Source organism: Meles meles, chromosome 7 (genome assembly GCF_922984935.1).
Source record: "Meles meles chromosome 7, mMelMel3.1 paternal haplotype, whole genome shotgun sequence".
In the NCBI taxonomy this organism is placed as follows: Eukaryota; Metazoa; Chordata; class Mammalia; order Carnivora; family Mustelidae; genus Meles; species Meles meles.
Genome location: NC_060072.1, coordinates 51,729,183 through 51,746,749, shown reverse-complemented (window position 1 = coordinate 51,746,749; position 17,567 = coordinate 51,729,183). Strand labels below are relative to the sequence as shown.

General features: G+C 34.7%; 1 protein-coding gene across 4 annotated transcripts in view; it reads left to right on the top strand.

Moving 5' to 3' along the window:
• LEMD3 (LEM domain containing 3) overlaps nt 1–17,567 on the top strand; it is a 78,920-nt gene that overhangs the window by 46,378 nt on the left and 14,975 nt on the right. For 3 of the 4 annotated variants that reach the window (XR_006819507.1, XR_006819506.1, XR_006819508.1), the window contains exons 5-12: nt 2,829–2,908; nt 2,995–3,140; nt 4,106–4,207; nt 4,316–4,418; nt 5,091–5,269; nt 11,662–11,743; nt 13,625–13,730; nt 13,835–13,913. Coding sequence is in view for 1 of the 4 variants with exons in the window: in XM_046010780.1 (XP_045866736.1) it covers nt 2,829–2,908; nt 2,995–3,140; nt 4,106–4,207; nt 4,316–4,418; nt 5,091–5,269; nt 11,662–11,743; nt 13,625–13,730; nt 13,835–13,913; nt 14,140–14,303 (1,041 nt within the window). In the remaining 3 variants the exon portion in view is untranslated. Of the gene's footprint in view, nt 1–2,828; nt 2,909–2,994; nt 3,141–4,105; nt 4,208–4,315; nt 4,419–5,090; nt 5,270–11,661; nt 11,744–13,624; nt 13,731–13,834; nt 13,914–14,139; nt 16,668–17,567 lie in introns of those variants that run through there. The other variant, XM_046010780.1, reaches the window with a different exon arrangement.

The following is a 17,567-nucleotide window of genomic DNA, read 5'->3' as shown; positions in this document are numbered from 1 at the left end:
GGGGGGAGGGTCAGAGGAAGAAGCATACTCCCTGCCGAGCAGGGAGCCTGATGCAGGACTCGATTCCAGAATCATGACCTGAGCTGAAGGCAGTCACTTAATCAACAGAGCTACCCAGGCGCCCTGTTTTACTTTTCTAAACATATAGCTGTTTAGCTCTCATCATTTCTTTCTTTCTTTCTTTCTTTATTTCTTTTTCGGTTAAAGATTTTATTTGTCAGAGAGAGACAGAGAGTGCAAGCTGGGGGAGTGGCAGGCGGAGGGAGAAGCAGGCTCCTTGCTCAATAAGGAACTGATGGACTGGATCCCAGGCCCCTGGGATCATGACCTGAGCCAAAAGCAGGCGTCCCTCTCATCATCATTTCTAAATGCATAGTATTTCCTTGAAGTAATCTCATGTATAAACCGTTTGTCAATTATTAAATCCTTATTATTGGCGATGAGTTTTTTTGATATTTATAAATAATGATGAAAGACCACACTTTTTTTTTTTTCTCTTTTTAAGATAACAGGTCACCTGTAGTTCTCTTTACCATCTAAACATCCTGGTTGGTAGTTACACATAAATAATGATGCCTAGCAAGAGTAGTTTTGCTTCGTAAAACTTTACATTTTCAAATTTGATGTAGTAAAAACCAACTTGCCAGTTCGATAAAGGACTGGGGCTTTTTTGTTTTTGTTTTTGTTTTTTAAGAGAGAGAGAGGGGAGGGGCAGAGGGAGAGAGAATCTTAATCAGGCTCCACTCCCAGTGCAGAGCCCAAAATGGGGCTTGATCTCACAACCCTGAGATCATGACCCGAGCTGAAATCAAGATTTGGACGCCTAATTGACTGAGCCACCCGGACTCCCCTTAAAGGAGTTTTTAAAAATGATGTTGTTTAATATCTCAGAGGCTCAGTTTTTACATCTGTTAAATGGGAGCCATCACCTCCTAGGTAAGATCATTGTGAGGATTATGAGATCACATATGTCCTCCACTTAACCTGATTTAGGGAGACAAATAAATAATCACGACCATGAATATTTATAAAAAAAAAAAAATGATGTCTTAACTGCTACTTTTAGAAATTCATTCTTTGCACTTAAAAAAGTACATTAAAGGTATAATACTGAATAGAAGATAAGCTCTGTGAACACACGGAATTTTGACTACTTTGGTTAGTGCTACCTCTCTGGGTCCTATAACAGTACCTGGCACATATTGGACCCTCAATAAGTATTTGTTGACTGGAAAGATTTTTAAGGGTATTTATTACAGTATTATTTGATTTATTGAATTATTATTGGATTTTTGAATTTTGAATTTATTGAATTTTTGAATATTTGATATATTGAAATAATTGGTAATACTCTAAACATTCATTAATAAGGGATTGATTAAAGTATAAAATAACCAGCCGTACACTAGAAACACAGTTTCCTGGAAAAAAGTAGGTTGTTCCATGTTTATTGACATTGACGCAGTACTTTACTTTGTGATAGAAACAAGTGGAATAAACAAATATATAAAATGGGATGCCACTTTTATTTTTAGTATTTTGATTAAAAAATATATCATCTACATATGTACAGTAGTTCTTAAACTTTATGGTTTCAAGACCCTTTAGCAGTCCCAAGGACTGTGAATGGACTTTGTGGGAGATAGATAGATAAATTTAGATATATATTTACCTTACTAGAAATTGAATCAAATTTTAAATTTCCTTATTTGTTTAAAGTAAGAATACTGAACTTATTACATGTTAACATAAACAATGTATTTTTTGAAAAATAACTTTTCCAAAATAAAAACATTTAGTGAGAAATGGCATTGTTTTGCATTTGTGCATATCTTTTTAAATCTTTAATATGTAGGTTAATAAGAAACAACTGGATTTTCATATCTACTTCTGTATTCAGTCTGTTGTGATGTTTTGGTTGAAGTACATCAAGAAAATCTAGCCTTATACAGATATGTCGTCAAAACAGAATAAAGTATTTTAATAATCTTCAGATAATTGTACGTATTCTTCATCGATACTGTACCAGAACTCTGAGAGGTAGTTTCTTCAATATTGGTTGCAGTGTACAATTTGAAACCATATCAGTGATTTTTGTACATTCTGTCTCTAAAGTCCTTTGTTTGTTTTACCTGTAGAATAGGTCTTTTACCTATGCAAGATTTTATAACTCATGCATGTTCATTTGGAAAATACTGGTTTGCTATATATGCAGATCTTCCCAATGTTGACACATTTCAAGATTGATGTCTTTAATTCTTTAGTATCACACCAGTCTCATTGCAAAGGTTTTCAAGTATTGTGAAGTTGTCAAGTCATAGTAATGGATGCAATTTTTTCCAAATTTTACTTTTCACTTGAAAGCTTGCATGTTATGATTGGTAACAAAGTCAGCTGTTTTTCTTGAGGTGACATGCTTGCTTCATTCACTTGTTGAGAAAATGTCAGTGAAACAGCCAAGTCTGAATAGTTTGCCATTTGTTCATTTAAAAATAGTGTTCCATAAAAAGAAAAAAAGAGCTAATTCACTTTTATCACAGTGATACTTGAAAGACAAATTATATTTTAAAAAATCCTCCAAATCTGTAAAAGTAAAAGAACCAAAAAGAAAACATAACAAAATAGTAACTGTGCTAATCTTAGAAAGATGGGGAAATTGTGACTTTTTTCTCCTTTTGTTTTTCTATAATGAATAATAGTTTTTGTTATGTAATAGTTTCAAGAGTTATATAAAAATAGAAGTATGGTATTTATAGTATAACTTACAGATAGAGTCAAATGAATGTGAATTAAGAATAGTTAGTTCTTTTCTCCATTTTTCTTATTAGGATTTAGGCCCTGAATATGAAGATATATTTAATATTTCCTTGAAGTGGATTTTAGAAAATGGAAAAGATGTTGGAATAAGGTAAAGGATTTAATTTCCACTTTGACCATTTTATAATATAAGAAGTGGTTTTGACTCTAAGGTCTCCTTAATTATTTTTTAACTAGGTGTGTTGGTTATGGCCCTGAGGAACAACTGACAAATATAACCCATGTGCAGTTTTTACAGTCCACAAGACCACAGATGTCTTTCTGGTGTCGTTTTCGACGTGCTTTTATTACTGTCACCCACAGGTTATTGTTGTTATGCTTGGGTAAGTTGTTGGAATGAGAAAGAAGACACATGATAGTCTAGAATTTTCATATCTGTTTTTTACCAAATACTAGGGTTGAGAATTTACTTCTGTGATAACTGCCATTATAAATCACATCCAGAAATCTTCCATAAGGTAGAATAATATTGAAGTTGTCTTTTTTTATTTTATAATGTCATTATTAATCTAAGGGCTTAGAAAACAGTAGTATAAAGGGAGGTGGAATAAAACTTTGTCATATTGATGCCTTTGGAAATAGAACAAGAACATAGAAAAATTAAGCTTATTGTTTTAATGATAAGATATAAATTGAGTTCATTAAAATTATTTTTAATTTAAAAAATACCATTTACCTGCATTAAAATTTTCATTTGGATTCCTGGATTTTATGTGACTTTTGACTTTAGGAATTTAGGAGATAACCATTTTTTTTCTTTGGTCCAGTCCTTTAAAAATAATTTTCCTAAAGTGTAGTATATTTATAGTCTTAGGAAACTCACTTTTCTTATGGTTTAATGTGGCAAAGCAAAATGTTTGTGAAACATAATTATATTGTTTTTAAAAAATAATAGAATTTAAATGTTCAGTTGTCAACATCATGAAGAAATGGTTTTTCTAGAGGGATTAAGTAAAACTCTGGAAAATGTTTAATACTCTGGAAAATGTTTAATACTAAATATTTAATACTAAATTTAAAATACTTAATGTTTAATACTAAAGCCATTAAATACTAAATGTAGTTGTAATTCTGTAGGTAATTCAGCCCACTGTTTTGAAGTCTTATTCCATTATCCCTTACGGCAGTTAAAATAATCACTGTGGAAACTGTCATAAGAGTTCTCCTTTTTTGCTTTGTTTTGTTAATATCAGATTTAACAAGTGTAACAGTAACTTTAGATTGCAATGAATATTACTGAATGTCACTGAGCACAATTTTTAAAACTCAAAATGTATAAATATTGCAGGTGTAGTGATGGTTTGTGTTGTTCTGCGTTATATGAAATACCGCTGGACAAAAGAAGAAGAGGAAACAAGGCAGATGTATGATATGGTGGTGAAGATTATAGGTATAAGTATTTATAAAAATCTAAACTATTTCTTGAATAGTAGTTATGTGATAAATTACAGTATGATGTCCAGTTATTGATTCATTTGTAAATGTGTTATATTTTCAGATGTTTTACGAAGTCATAATGAAGCTTGCCAGGAAAATAAAGACTTACAACCTTACATGCCTATTCCACATGTACAAGATTCCTTAATACAACCTCATGACAAGTACGTTCAGAGTATCGTGAGTTGAAGTAGATCAGAATTTGGCATCTTCTGAAGTTATAAAGATTATATTGAGAGTTGTGGCCCTTCTCAAGTAGACCTGCTTTATTGCACAGGCTTTACTTTTGTACTTTAAACTCTCCTTTCTTTCTAAATTCCCTCTGTTCTCCTCCTGATTTTGAGTGGCATAATAAACAACTGGATTCCTAAATCATGATCACTTTTATACATTTTTTATTCTTACCAGTGTTCACCTTATTTCCTTTAATTTCATCTTAATAAAGAAACAGAGACAGACAATAGCCAGTGATGTTTTACAAATAATGCCATAAATATTTTGTTAATGAAGCTTTTTAATTAAAAGGACTAATAAATAACTTCTTGAAAATGAAAGATGATTCCATATCCTACCACATCATTCTTCACCATAGCAACACCCCAGAATCAGTGGTGGAGTTTGGGGGGGAAGATTGCTGATGCTTGTGCCCCACCTTTGGAGAATGAAATTCAGTAAATCTGAAGTGAGCTTTAGGCATCTAAATCTTCTTTGGAAAAAACCTCATAGGCAGTGCCAAGGAAAACCAGATTAATAATAGCCATTGCGTTCACTTACTAATACTTGAAAAAGATGACAAGCCAAGATGATAGTAAACTTGTCATTTTGTCACATGCTAGGAAAAAAATGAAGAAAGTCTGGGATAGAGCTGTTGACTTCCTCGCTGCTAATGAGTCTAGAGTTCGCACAGAGACACGAAGAATAGGTGGTACGGATTTTCTAGTTTGGCGGTGGATCCAGCCTTCTGCCTCCTGTGACAAAATATTAGTAATACCTTCTAAAGTGTGGCAAGGTCAAGGTATGTATTTTTAAACAACAAAAATAAACATAGTGTTTTTCTAATTTTTTTCAACTGTGAAAGTCTTACATGTTTAATATAAAATAGTACTGTTGAAAGATATGAAGACAAAGCTCCCTTTGCAGTTCCATATCAAAGAAGGAATTAATGTTTGTTTCCTACATATCCTTCCACTTTTCTCCTTGCAAATATGAACATAATGGTTTGTCTTCACCATAACAGAACACTATATACACATTACTTTTTTTTCCTTTTTCACTTAAAGCAACTTAGTATTGTAGATCTAGCTGTATTCTTTTCCCCTAATTTTTATGCAGATAAGACATAATTTATATTTTACATATATATAAAACATATAAAAGTAGAACATAACTTTTTAACTGCTCTTTTTTCCAATTTTTGCTTGCCTGCCTCTTTTTCATTAAGACCATCCACCTGCGTATCCCTTGTTCCAAGTAGCTTAAGTGGCTGTCTGTCCATATTTTTCTCAGTGCTTGGATGGTTGCAAAACAGGTTTATGTAAGTATATAGGAGGGCTTGGTGATTGGTTGCTTTAGGTTCCCAAACCTCTACTAGTAGTAACTGTTACCTCACTTGAATCTCTTAGACGGTTAGTCGCAAAATTAAATCTTGCAGTTAGTTTAATGTGCATTTCAGAACTAGTAGTCAGTTGAGTTTCTTTAAATCTTGTTGGATAAAAGCATATTTCTCAATGTTTGCTAAGCACAGTATTTATGAGAAAATTAAGTAAATTGTTTTGAAATTGCAAAAAAGTAAAATCCGCTCATTCCCTTTCTTCTCTGATTTTTACTTTCAAAGAGCTTGAATAATAATAGTCTTCAGTAATCATGGCATAAAAATGATGCTTTGATGATGCCAAGGGTGACACTAAACATTAAACTTCTTGTTTTAAAAGGTGTCTGCAGAAGGGTCCTTTGAAACAAAAAAAGAAGAATGCAAAGCCAATCAGATCTGATTACCTTAGTTGCCTGATTGTAATGGTTGTGTATTCTCAGCCTAATTTCTTCATATAGCTAGCAGTTAGTGCTCATATATGCTTGTGAAGTTCTAGAAAAGGTCATTATTTTGTTCATATAAATTTTTTTTAATCATTGTAGTTGTCTTATTTTTAAAATGTGAGGTTTCAAGATGAATCTAAAGACAACTTCTTGACCTAGGTAATCTAAGTTGTTCTTACAAATTAGTAGGGGGGATTGCTTCTTGGCCTTTTGGCTGAGTAAGATCAAGTGTAAATTAGTAGGGGGGAATGACAGACTCTTAAGTGTGTGAAATTGGATGTTCTGTATCTAGAATTTAAAACCTCAGATTATTATTTTCGTTTTATCATTTTCGCTAGATAGGAAAAGACTATGTAAGTATGATATAAGACAAGGTCTGATAAAAGGTCAATTATAATAGTTGTAAAACTCAACATAAATTGATAGCTCTAAAATGTCCTGCTGCTTCGTTTCATCAAAGTTCCAGTATAGTAAATGTTTACAAACTACCAAACTATGCCAAGTACTGAGCTATCTTAATTTGAATACTTCCAAATGCGCAATGTGAAGAGTTTTAAAATCAATCTCCCTTTTCTTGACAGTCTTTGATTTTAAAAATGTTGCAGTGAATTAGTTACTGAATCTAGAAAGGAATTGAGGGTAAAAGAAGATACCTGTTTTTAGTAAATTGAAAAATAATATAGTGGCTGAGATTATGTTATCCTGAAGGCCAAAAATCCAGAGGTAGAACCTAGCAGCCATTTGCTTGAAGTACACCAATTCAAGTTTTTGGAGCATTAGAATGGTAAAAGTCTGTAGACTCCTAGCAAAAGGGATTTGAGTTCTCCTAAGAATTTGATCATAAAAGAATTTGTTACAGGAGCTGAATAAAGAGAAGTTGGTGGAATTTTTCTTGATGATAATTATCTAAATTGCCTCATGTAAGAACATATAGCTCTAATCTGTTACTTACATTTTATGCAATTAAATGTATAGTCTATCTAAATATAATTGATTGACTTTGCTTGTAAAAAATATTAATACATAAATTGGTTTTTCTTTCGTTTAAATGTATCTGGACACAAATGTTGTGCTGTAAATGGGACTATAGTGGGGGGGTGGGGCGGTTTATGGGAAAAGATAGTTTAACTTATTAAGAGGCTTAATGTTTATCCTCTTATAAATAGTGCTTTAATTAAAAGATACATGGCTGGAGGATTGATAATTATAGTAGTCTTTTGAATTCACTCCCACTACAAGCTGTTGTCATTTAATAGTATTTTTTCCAAATAATTGTTAAATAATCAACCGTAGTGAATTTTAAGTTCATTTTCTAAATGGTAGTTAAGTATAAATTGCATTCTTGCATAGCTTTAGTATCTCTAATGGCATTTTAAAGCACCAGTTAAAAATCAAACCATACCTGCTAGGGAGAGTTTTTTATGTTTCTGACACATGTAGTCTTCAGAATAAACAGCATTCATTTGAAGGATCTAAACATACTTCCTGAGGTATTTGAAATCACTGCCTCTTTGCTTGTACCAGGAGGTGATTACAATTTAGTTGGGAAGACAAAGTATATATCCTAAAAATTGGTTTGATCTTCACAACTACGTTGTGATTAGAATTGGCCAGGAATAACTTCTCCTAGGTCCTTGGGTCTAGGCTAGGATAAGATGGTATTAGTGCTTCCATTTTCTCTGGTTCATTCCCTGCTGGCCCAGGCCAGTATTGGAATTTTAAGGAACTCAGATTGCCTTCAACTAAAAGGTTATCCAAGAACATGAGCTGTACACTGCCAGGGATGTCTGGGTGGTACTAGAGGTTCACAGACTTCTTCTTTTTTTTTATTAAAAATTTTTTTAAAGATTTTATTTATTTATTTGACAGAGAGAGAGATCACAAGTAGTCAGAGAGGCAGGCGGGGGGTGGGGGAGCAGGATCCCTGCTGAATAGAGAGCCTGATGTGGGGCTCCATCCCAGCACCCTGAGATTATGACTTGATCCGAAGGCAGAGGCTTTAACTCACTGAGCCACCCCGGCGTCCCCCCATAAGGTTCACAGACTTGATCTAGGGTTTGGCAAAGATTTTTCATGTCTAGTGACCATCGCCCCACCCCATATCAGGCACTGTTAGGACACTCACACCCCAGACATTTTTTTTTCACTAGATACTTCTGAAATCTTTAATTGATACATTCAAGTCTTTTTTATTTCTTCCTCTTTCAAGTCTTTATTTAAATTCCAGTTAGTTAACATACGGTATAATATTACTTTTAGGTGTAGTAATGATTCATCACTTGTATACAATACCTGGTGCTCATCACAAGTACCCACCTTAATCCCTGTCACCTGTTTAATCCATTAGTATACTCTGAGCCATTAACTCATCTTTCAGACTTTCCTGCTTTATATATATATATACATATATATATATATTTTTAAATTTTTTTAGGAATTCCCAGACTTTTCAATTCTTCGATGTACCTACTTTTTCCACTTTTTCAGTCTTCCTCCTATCTTTATTTTTTTTCCTGTCCATCTTAGTTTCCATGACCCATCCCTCTCTCCAGTCCTTTTCTTGCTGCTACCCTTAAGGCATTACCTGTCCTTCATCTTAGCCTGGCATATCCAACCATGGATGAAAGGATTTTGTTGATGTGCAAGGAGCTGAGCGTAACAGTAGAAAATCATATAGTTCTGCAGACTGGTACATCATAAGTAATCAGCCTCAGTTAGGCCCTCAGTACTACCTGACTTTCATGTTCTTTTCATATTTTACCAGTCCTTCAGTTTCCTACTCAGTAATAGATTTCTTTCCATCCTTTCAGACCTTTGCCCTCTGTCTCCTAATTCTCAGTTGATGACTTGAATAGAAGCAATCAGATTTACCTGCCTCAGATTTCCACCACCAAGTAAATCCACGGCCAGAATCCACACTCACCCTCACCTCCTATTGCATTTGAGGGGTTTTCTCACTTAACGAAGACCTGAGCCCTGTCCTCCATAGGGAATGGTATTGAAGTCCTCTGGATCCTATCGGCTCTTCTCAAGTCTCTTCTCTTACTGTGTACTAAATCCCTGCCTATACTGGATCTTTTCATTAGCACTTAAACATGCCGTACAGTCTTTCTCATCTTTAAGAACACACGTTGTTAGAGGGGCACCTGGGTGGCTCAGTCAGTTAAGTGTCTGCCTTCGGCCCAGGTCATGATCCCGGGGTCCTGGGATGGAGCCGCGCATTGGGCTCCCTGCTCAATGGGGAGCCTGCTTCTCCCTCTCCCGCTACCCCTGCTTGTGCTCTCTCTCAAATAAATAAAACCTTAAAAACACACACACACACACACACACTGTTGGAGTGTGCATTGTTCTTTAGCTATCACTCTGTCTCTCTCTACCTATTTATAGCCAAATAGCATTAAACAGTTTACTCATTGTTTTTACTTTTACCTCCCATTTTATTCTTCAGCTGACTCCAATCTATTTTGCACCCTCCACATTCTGAGGAAATAGCTCTCAGACATCCATATTGCTAAGCCAAGTGGACATGTTCCCTTGTTCCCTTTCTGTCCTCATTTTACGTAGCAGTGTTAACAGTTGCGCCTGCTTTAAAACTTGATTCTTGTGGCTTTGGGGATGCTACTTTCTTCTTGTTTTCCTGTTACCTTGACCATTTCTCCAATCTTCTTTTCTGGACTGTCTTCTTTTCCCGGACCTCTAAGTGTTGGGAGCTTCTCAAGGCCACCCTCTTTTCTCATTTTGCCTGTCTTCCTTCCACTTATAGATGATGTCATGCTGTGACTTCATTTACCATAGATATGTTGATAACTCCCAAAGTGCTATCTTGAATTAAGTCTTCTGGTTTTCAGATTTTTATACTCACCTGTACAATTGTCTGCTAAGATATGGGCACCACAGATTCAGCATGTGCATGAATTTAGTATCCTCTCTCACCAAATGGACCTCCCCTGCCATTCCTGTCTAATTAATGATACCCTTTCTCAGTTAGTTCCACTATAAACCTGAGAGTTATCCTTAATTTTTTCCTTACCTCCCATGTATACTCTTTAAACAAGCCATATCAGATCTACTCCATATGTCCTCAATTATATCCACTTCCCTCCATCAGCATTTCTGGCCCATGTTATGCACATTAGTATCATCTCTCTCTCAGACAACTATAGTAACCTTCTAGCTGGTCTCCTTGCATTCACTTTTGTTTCTGTTTAATCAGTTCTTTATTTAACAGTCTTTTTAAAAAATTTTTTTTTAAAATTATACTTTTAAAAGACAGATCTCATCAAATTATTACTCTCCTTAAGAAAGCTTGGAGTGGGGCGCCTGGGTGGCTCAGTGGGTTAAGCCGCTGCCTTCGGCTCAGGTCATGATCTCAGGGTCCTGGGATCGAGTCCTGCATCTGGCTCTCTGCTCAGCAGGGAGCCTGCTTCCCTCTCTCTCTCTCTGCCTGCCTCTCTATCTACTTATGATCTCTCCCTGTCAAATAAATAAATAAAATATTAAAAAAAAAGAAAGCTTGGAGTGGCTTTCTGTTGCTCTTATGGTAATGTCTGAACACTTTAATGTAATCTGCATGGTCCTCAGTAATCTGACTTCTCTCTCTTAAGGTTTATCTTTCTGTTCTCACTTTAGCCACAGTGGCTATCTTAGTTGACTTTAGTTGACCGCACTTTAGTTTACTTGATTACAGTGAGCTCCTTCTTGTCTCAGGGGCTGTATGTAAGCTAACATATTTGCTTGAAATGTCCTTTATAGATCTTTTTACTCTGCCTACTTTTATTTATTCTTTATTTTTTAGGTTCCAGAATAAATTTCACTTCCTCAGTGAAGTATTATCTGATATTTCCAGACTACCTTAAGTTACTTTCACAGCTTCCTGTATTATTCTTTCTTAAGATTTTCCATAATTACAGGGTTGGCTTTTTTGTTGTTGTTTTTTTGTTTTGTTTTGTTTCTGACATGGTTTCTCAACTCTCTCACCCACTAAACTGCAGACTCTGTGAGAGCAATGATTGTATCTCTGATGTACCTTAACTTCCAGGGGTCTGGCTCCCAGTAAAAGCATGCAGTGAATATTTTGCAAAGAATGAATGACTGGGGCGCCTGGGTGGCTCAGTGGGTTAAAGCCGCTGCCTTCGGCTCAGGTCATGATCTCAGGGTCCTGGGATCGAGTCCCGCATCGGGCTCTCTGCTCAGCAGGGAGCCTGCTTCCCTCTCTCTCTCTCTCTCTCTCTGCCTGCCTCTCTGCCTACTTGTGATCTCTCTCTGTCAAATAAATAAATAAAATCTTTAAAAAAAAAAAAAAGAATGAATGACTGAATACCTTTCAACAAAATAGAACAGTGACAAATAGTAAAACTAATTTGTCTTTTGTAGCATTTCATTTAGATAGAAGAAATTCACCGCCAAATAGCTTGACACCATGTCTAAAGATTCGAAATATGTTTGACCCAGTTATGTAAGTATTACGATCAGAGGTATATGTAATTTTTATCTGGAATATTTGGAATATTCTTATAATGCTATGTCTGTAATTGAACAGTCTCTTTTACTTTTGAATCTCTACAGAAATGTTGTGTTTTCTTTTTCTTCGTCTTTTGTTAAATTTCAGGCAAAGATTTGGCCAAAAGACCCAGTTGTAGAATAATTTGTTAAACTTATACAAATCTTTGTAGGTACTGTGAATCCCCACAGCAGATAAATGCTGGAGTCAAATTAATGATACACGTGGTGATAAACAGTACCCTTTATTGAGTGTTTAAGTCTCTTCCGCCAACATTCTTTGCCTCAGACAATATACATAAAAATACCTGTTATCTTTAAACTTCCAATCTCTAATTGTAAAAAATTCTCTGCAAAGATGTACATACACACTTTCCTTCTGTAAGTCCTATTTGTCCATGTAGTATTTGAGAGTTTTCTGTTCATTCAGTATTTGAGAAACTTTTCTTTCTATATAATTACAGCAGCACATGCACCAAGAGGTTAGCACTGGCAAAAGTTATTGCCTTAAAATCTCTAATATTTCATATATGAGCTGTAATAATTTTTAGAATTTGCTTCCTAGAGATGAGTGCTTATTTGTCCAATGATATGACAGGTCAGATTCTGTTTTGTAAAAAAAATACCTGATTTATATGTATTACATATAAAATACCCATAAGTCTCATCTGATAACTCATTTATTTCAAGAAATAATTGATATGAGATTCCAAATAAGTGACAACAAAATTGGAAATGTGGGGAAGCACTGTAGTAACAGCCCCTCTCATACCTCAGGGATTAGGAAATTAGTGCCGGGTTAGTATTTTGTTACCTGAGATGAAGATTTATGATTTCAAGTGTAGCCGCTTTTCCTTTGTCCCACCATCTATATCTCACAAGTAAGACAAGTAAGTACTGTTATAGTAGGAAATCTTAAGGCTCTCATAATAGTAAGTGACTCTTGGTGCAGAATGTTTGTCCTGTATTATTCTTCCATTATTTTGAAGAAGAGAAGCTCAGAATACACCATTTACTAGGAATTTTCCTAAAGTTTAGGAATTTGAAAATATTAAAAAAAAGGAAGTAATATGTGGGGCGGCTGGGTGGCTTAGTCAGTTAAGTGTCTGTTTTGGGCTCAGATCATGATCCCAGAGTGCTGGGATCGAGCCCCGAATCGGGCTTCCTGCTCAGTGGGGAGTCTGCTTCTCCCTCTCCTTCTGCTCATGCGTGCTCTCTCTCACTCTTTTTCTCAAATTAAAAAAAAAAAAATACTCAACTTAAAAAAAAAGACTATTTGGGAAAAAGAGTGGGGCAGGGGCCCATGCACACATATGCAGGAAGTGAGGGAGAGGGAGAAGCAGGTTCCCTTCTGAGCAAGGATCCTGATGCGGGGGCTGGATCCCAGGACCCTGAAATCATGACCTGAGCTGAAGGCAGACGCTTGCTTAACTGACTTAGCCACCCAGGTGCCCCAACAATACTCAGCTTTTACGAGTTCACTGCAACTCATTAAAGTATTAACACTTGCTAGGAAGAAAAGAAATGACAGTAGGTACATAAGATTTCAGACATAAAAATGACAGCACAGTTATTCTACTGTGATGGGCCAATCCTTCACTGCCTCAGTTTTGCTTTGTTACATTGGAAAGTGAGAGAAGGTCTGGGACTATGAATACTAATTTTTAAAAAAATCTATCTATTGGTAATAACAAGCATTTACTTAACTACTTACTAGTTTTAACAATATGTGATCTTGAAACTATCCCCATTCTGGTAGGATATATATGTTATAAGAGACAAGACTTTATTGAGTTAGGAGTATGGTTGTTGATTTTTGTTTTCATTAATTTTTTAGGGAAATAGGGGATCAGTGGCATTTGGCAATTCAAGAAGCAATTTTAGAAAAATGCAGTGATAATGATGGCATTGTTCATATTGCAGTAGACAAAAATTCACGTGAGGTAAAGTAACTTTTACTGTTGAATTCTGCATTTTGGATTTGTTGCTATTAAACTAAAACTTTCTCTTTTTTTTCTTTCTTTCTTTCTTTTTTTTAATATCACAGGGTTGTGTATATGTTAAATGTCTGTCTCCAGAATATGCTGGAAAAGCTTTTAAGGCATTGCATGGCTCTTGGTTTGATGGTAAGAAGTTTGAGTATTATGAACATTTTGAAAAGATAAATTATGGCTTACTGTTAAACTATACCAGATTTTAAATTAAAAGAAAATTAGGTCAGCATTTTTAGAGTAATTATTTAAGATTACTTTATTTGCATATTGTGTTCATACATCTTTTACCACAGTTTGTTTTCTATAAATATTAAGCACATTTTTACAGATCTAAAATATTATTTTTATCTTACAACAGGGAAATTGGTTACAGTAAAATATTTACGACTAGATAGATATCACCATCGCTTTCCCCAAGCTCTTACTTGCAATACTCCCTTGAAGCCATCAAATAAACATATGAACTCTATGTCTCATCTGCGTCTTCGGACTGGCCTAGCCAATTCTCAAGGAGGTTCCTGAAAAGACTTTCTTCCACTCCTAGGACTGGTATTTACAATAGGAAAATTCCTGTTTGGCTTCCTGTCTTCCTTTTAAATGCTTTTTGTATGTAATATTTTTATTGAATACAGCTCTGTTTGAATGTTCCAGAAATCTTAAGGTTCCAAAGGGACTTAGCAGTGAGGCAGCAGTGTTAAGTGGTCAGAACAATTGTTTCATTCAGTTTTTGGAGCTCAGTTAAGCCAATGCATTTAAAGTTTTGCATGAGGAACATTGACTTTATTAAGCATTTTCAGATGTGGTGATTGTGTTTTTGCACCACAGAGTGTTTGGATAACCACACAAAAGCATGGTGAAGAGGCTTCTTGTATTTCCATAATCTCCTGTGAACTAATGTTGTGAATTTTTGTATACAGTCACCTGCATAGTTCCTTACCAGGCTAATGTGGTAAAACTGTTAATTTCCCAGTTTAACCTTAGGTTTCTATTGCTTGTAAGAGATTCATTTGTTACAGCTGGAATACAGGAAAACTAATTTGGGTTTAGCAGTTACATATAAGCATAGGTGGGTGTACATGTACTTAACCTGGCTTTTGTATATATGTATAAATGCTGATGGTGGCGAAAGTAGTCTTGTTTTGTGAGGATGTCTGCATTAAAGCAGTAAAATAAGCTTCCTATTTTATTCATAATCTAATGTGTATATATGTATGTGTATATATGTGTGTATGTGTATATATATGTATGTGTATATGTGTATATATACACACATATATATACCTATGGCTGTACTATCACATAGATCAAACAGCCAAACACCTGGAAGTATTAGATACAAGTTTAAAATATCTTTTATAAGTTTTATATAAAAATGTCGGAGTATGATTTTGTGTGAAAGTTCTGATCTCAGTTGTAATGGATTCAAATTTATGTGAGCAATAAAGATGCAATTGGCAGATATTGGAAAAGTATTTTGTGAAAAGCTGTATTTATTATAAATACTAGGACTATGACATAGTACTATTGGGATTAAGTCACTTTCCCAATCTATTTATAATTTAATGAAATGTCAGCTCCCCTGTTGTATGTCAAGTTTAAAGCAGGGCATATTGCTGCAGCAAAATGTGTATTTGAAAAATTATATTTGAAATTTTGGGTCATGACAGCTTGCAATATAGTAAATGCACGAGTGACCGTCGCTTTATGCCTCGGTATTTACCTTGTTTCAGTAAAGTTGCTTTATTACTGTTTATGATTTCAGATTAAAATAGATGCTGAGCAGAGTTTACTTGTAATGTAACAATTGGCTTTTTTTTTTTTTAATAACCTGTTGATATATCCTTGTCAGTCCAAATGAATATGTGAAACAGCTGGAATTGTACCAATTTTGATTTTGTTTAAAGCTCAGTTTCCTTTTTGTTTAATTGTATATGTGTTGGGTTTGCAGCATGAACTTGCACAGATAATGCACGTTTTCTGGTTAAGTAAACATGATGCACACTGTTCTGTAACAGAAAACCCTATTGTGCCTTACCTGTGTGCTTTTGTGGGCACCATGTTTATGAAGAATAAAAAATGATTTGTTATCTGAAGAGAATAAATTTTAAATTCTCAGTTTATGATGTTTCAGATGCTAAAGTGTGAAAATATAAATATATATATAATATATAATATAATCAATCTTTCTGTATTTTATGTGCATCATAGTGATTTATCTGAGCTTAGTGACCCCCATCTTGTGACCTGTTGCAAGAGTGAATGTAAAAAATAGTTGTGGCATTTTAAAAGGTCGCCTTTTGATGCAGATGCATCTTTTTTTTCTTTGCTTCTAAAACATATTTTATGTAAACATTGTACATTTATTATTGTAATATATACTATTACGCAGCTTATTTTACCTGAAACTGTTAAGCCGACCAAGATCCCTCCCTGCAAGACAGATGGGAATGTGTATAATAACTAGATATTTGAGAAGTTCTGAAGTTTGATGTAATCTGTTACTTGTCCTGTTAAAAAAAGGAAAAATTCTAATTAAAAATTTATTAGGTTTTTTTTTTAATGTGTCTTGGCTTTTAAAAAAAAACTTTCTAAGTGCCCTGTGTCTTTATTTTTTTTAACCAGTGAATAGATGCCTTTATTTTAAATTTTCTTGGGGATGTGTAAATATATATATGTTCATAAAGATGGATGAAGACCCTAAAGTTAATTTTATCCATCCATTCCTCAGCATCTTACTTTTCTTTATGAAAATGTCTTTTTCTAACTCTCAAGTGTTTGGATCAAAGTGAGGCAAGACTATAAATAAGCTGTTATCACAAAAGCAGCACTGTTTAGACATTTTTTTCATAGCAAGACTTTCTCAAAAAAGGAAGCCATTCTTTTATACATTCTGCTTAAAACTCCTTATCTCATTATAAACAGTTTATGGGCTAGCCTCTTTGAATAGCATTGCTTTAGAATTTTTCATGGTTTAATCAAGTAAAAAGAAGATTTGATTAGTCAGTCAGTTGGTAGACTCTTACTTAAAATCACTAACGAAGGTTAGGCACTGTTACATGTTACAGATGCAAGGATGTAAAAGACATGGCCAAAACCTCAAGATGGTCCCAGTCTAGAGGAAGAACATGGAACAGATAAGTTAAAAGATAGTGTGGAAAATATAGTGAGAGAAAAAAGCAGAAGAAATTCTAGGAGTATAGAGAGGCACCTTATGCTTTTTTTTTTTTTTTTTTTTTAAAGATTTTATTTATTTGTTAGAGAGGCAGGCAGAGGAAGGCTCCTGCTGAGTGTAAGGAGCCTGATATGGGACTTGAACCCAGGACCCTGGGATCATGACCTGAGCTGAAGGTAGACACTTAACAAACTGAGCCATCCAGGCCTCCCACCTTATGCATCTTAATAGAGGGAGAAGACATTAGGCAGATAATAGTTGAGCCATATTTTAGTTCAGTTTCACATTTATTAAACATGTCTTAATTAGTATAGATATAATAGTAAGTTTCCTCTCCTTTGAGCTCTTAGGGGAGCTCATAAAAATTGATGTGTGGAACACGAGTTTTTATAAAATCCATATTCATATTCATTGGTCTGTTGAGTCCTAAATACCTTGTGAATGCTGAAGCCTGATATTCGACTTCATCACATTTTCCTTGTACAGTATTGACTGTTTGGATGACAAGCTGTGAGCTCTGAGTGAAAAATGATTTATTGTATCATATACCCAGAATATTTCCTTTAATAAGATTGACCTGGCAGTTCTCACTGCTCCTAGTAATATCACATTAC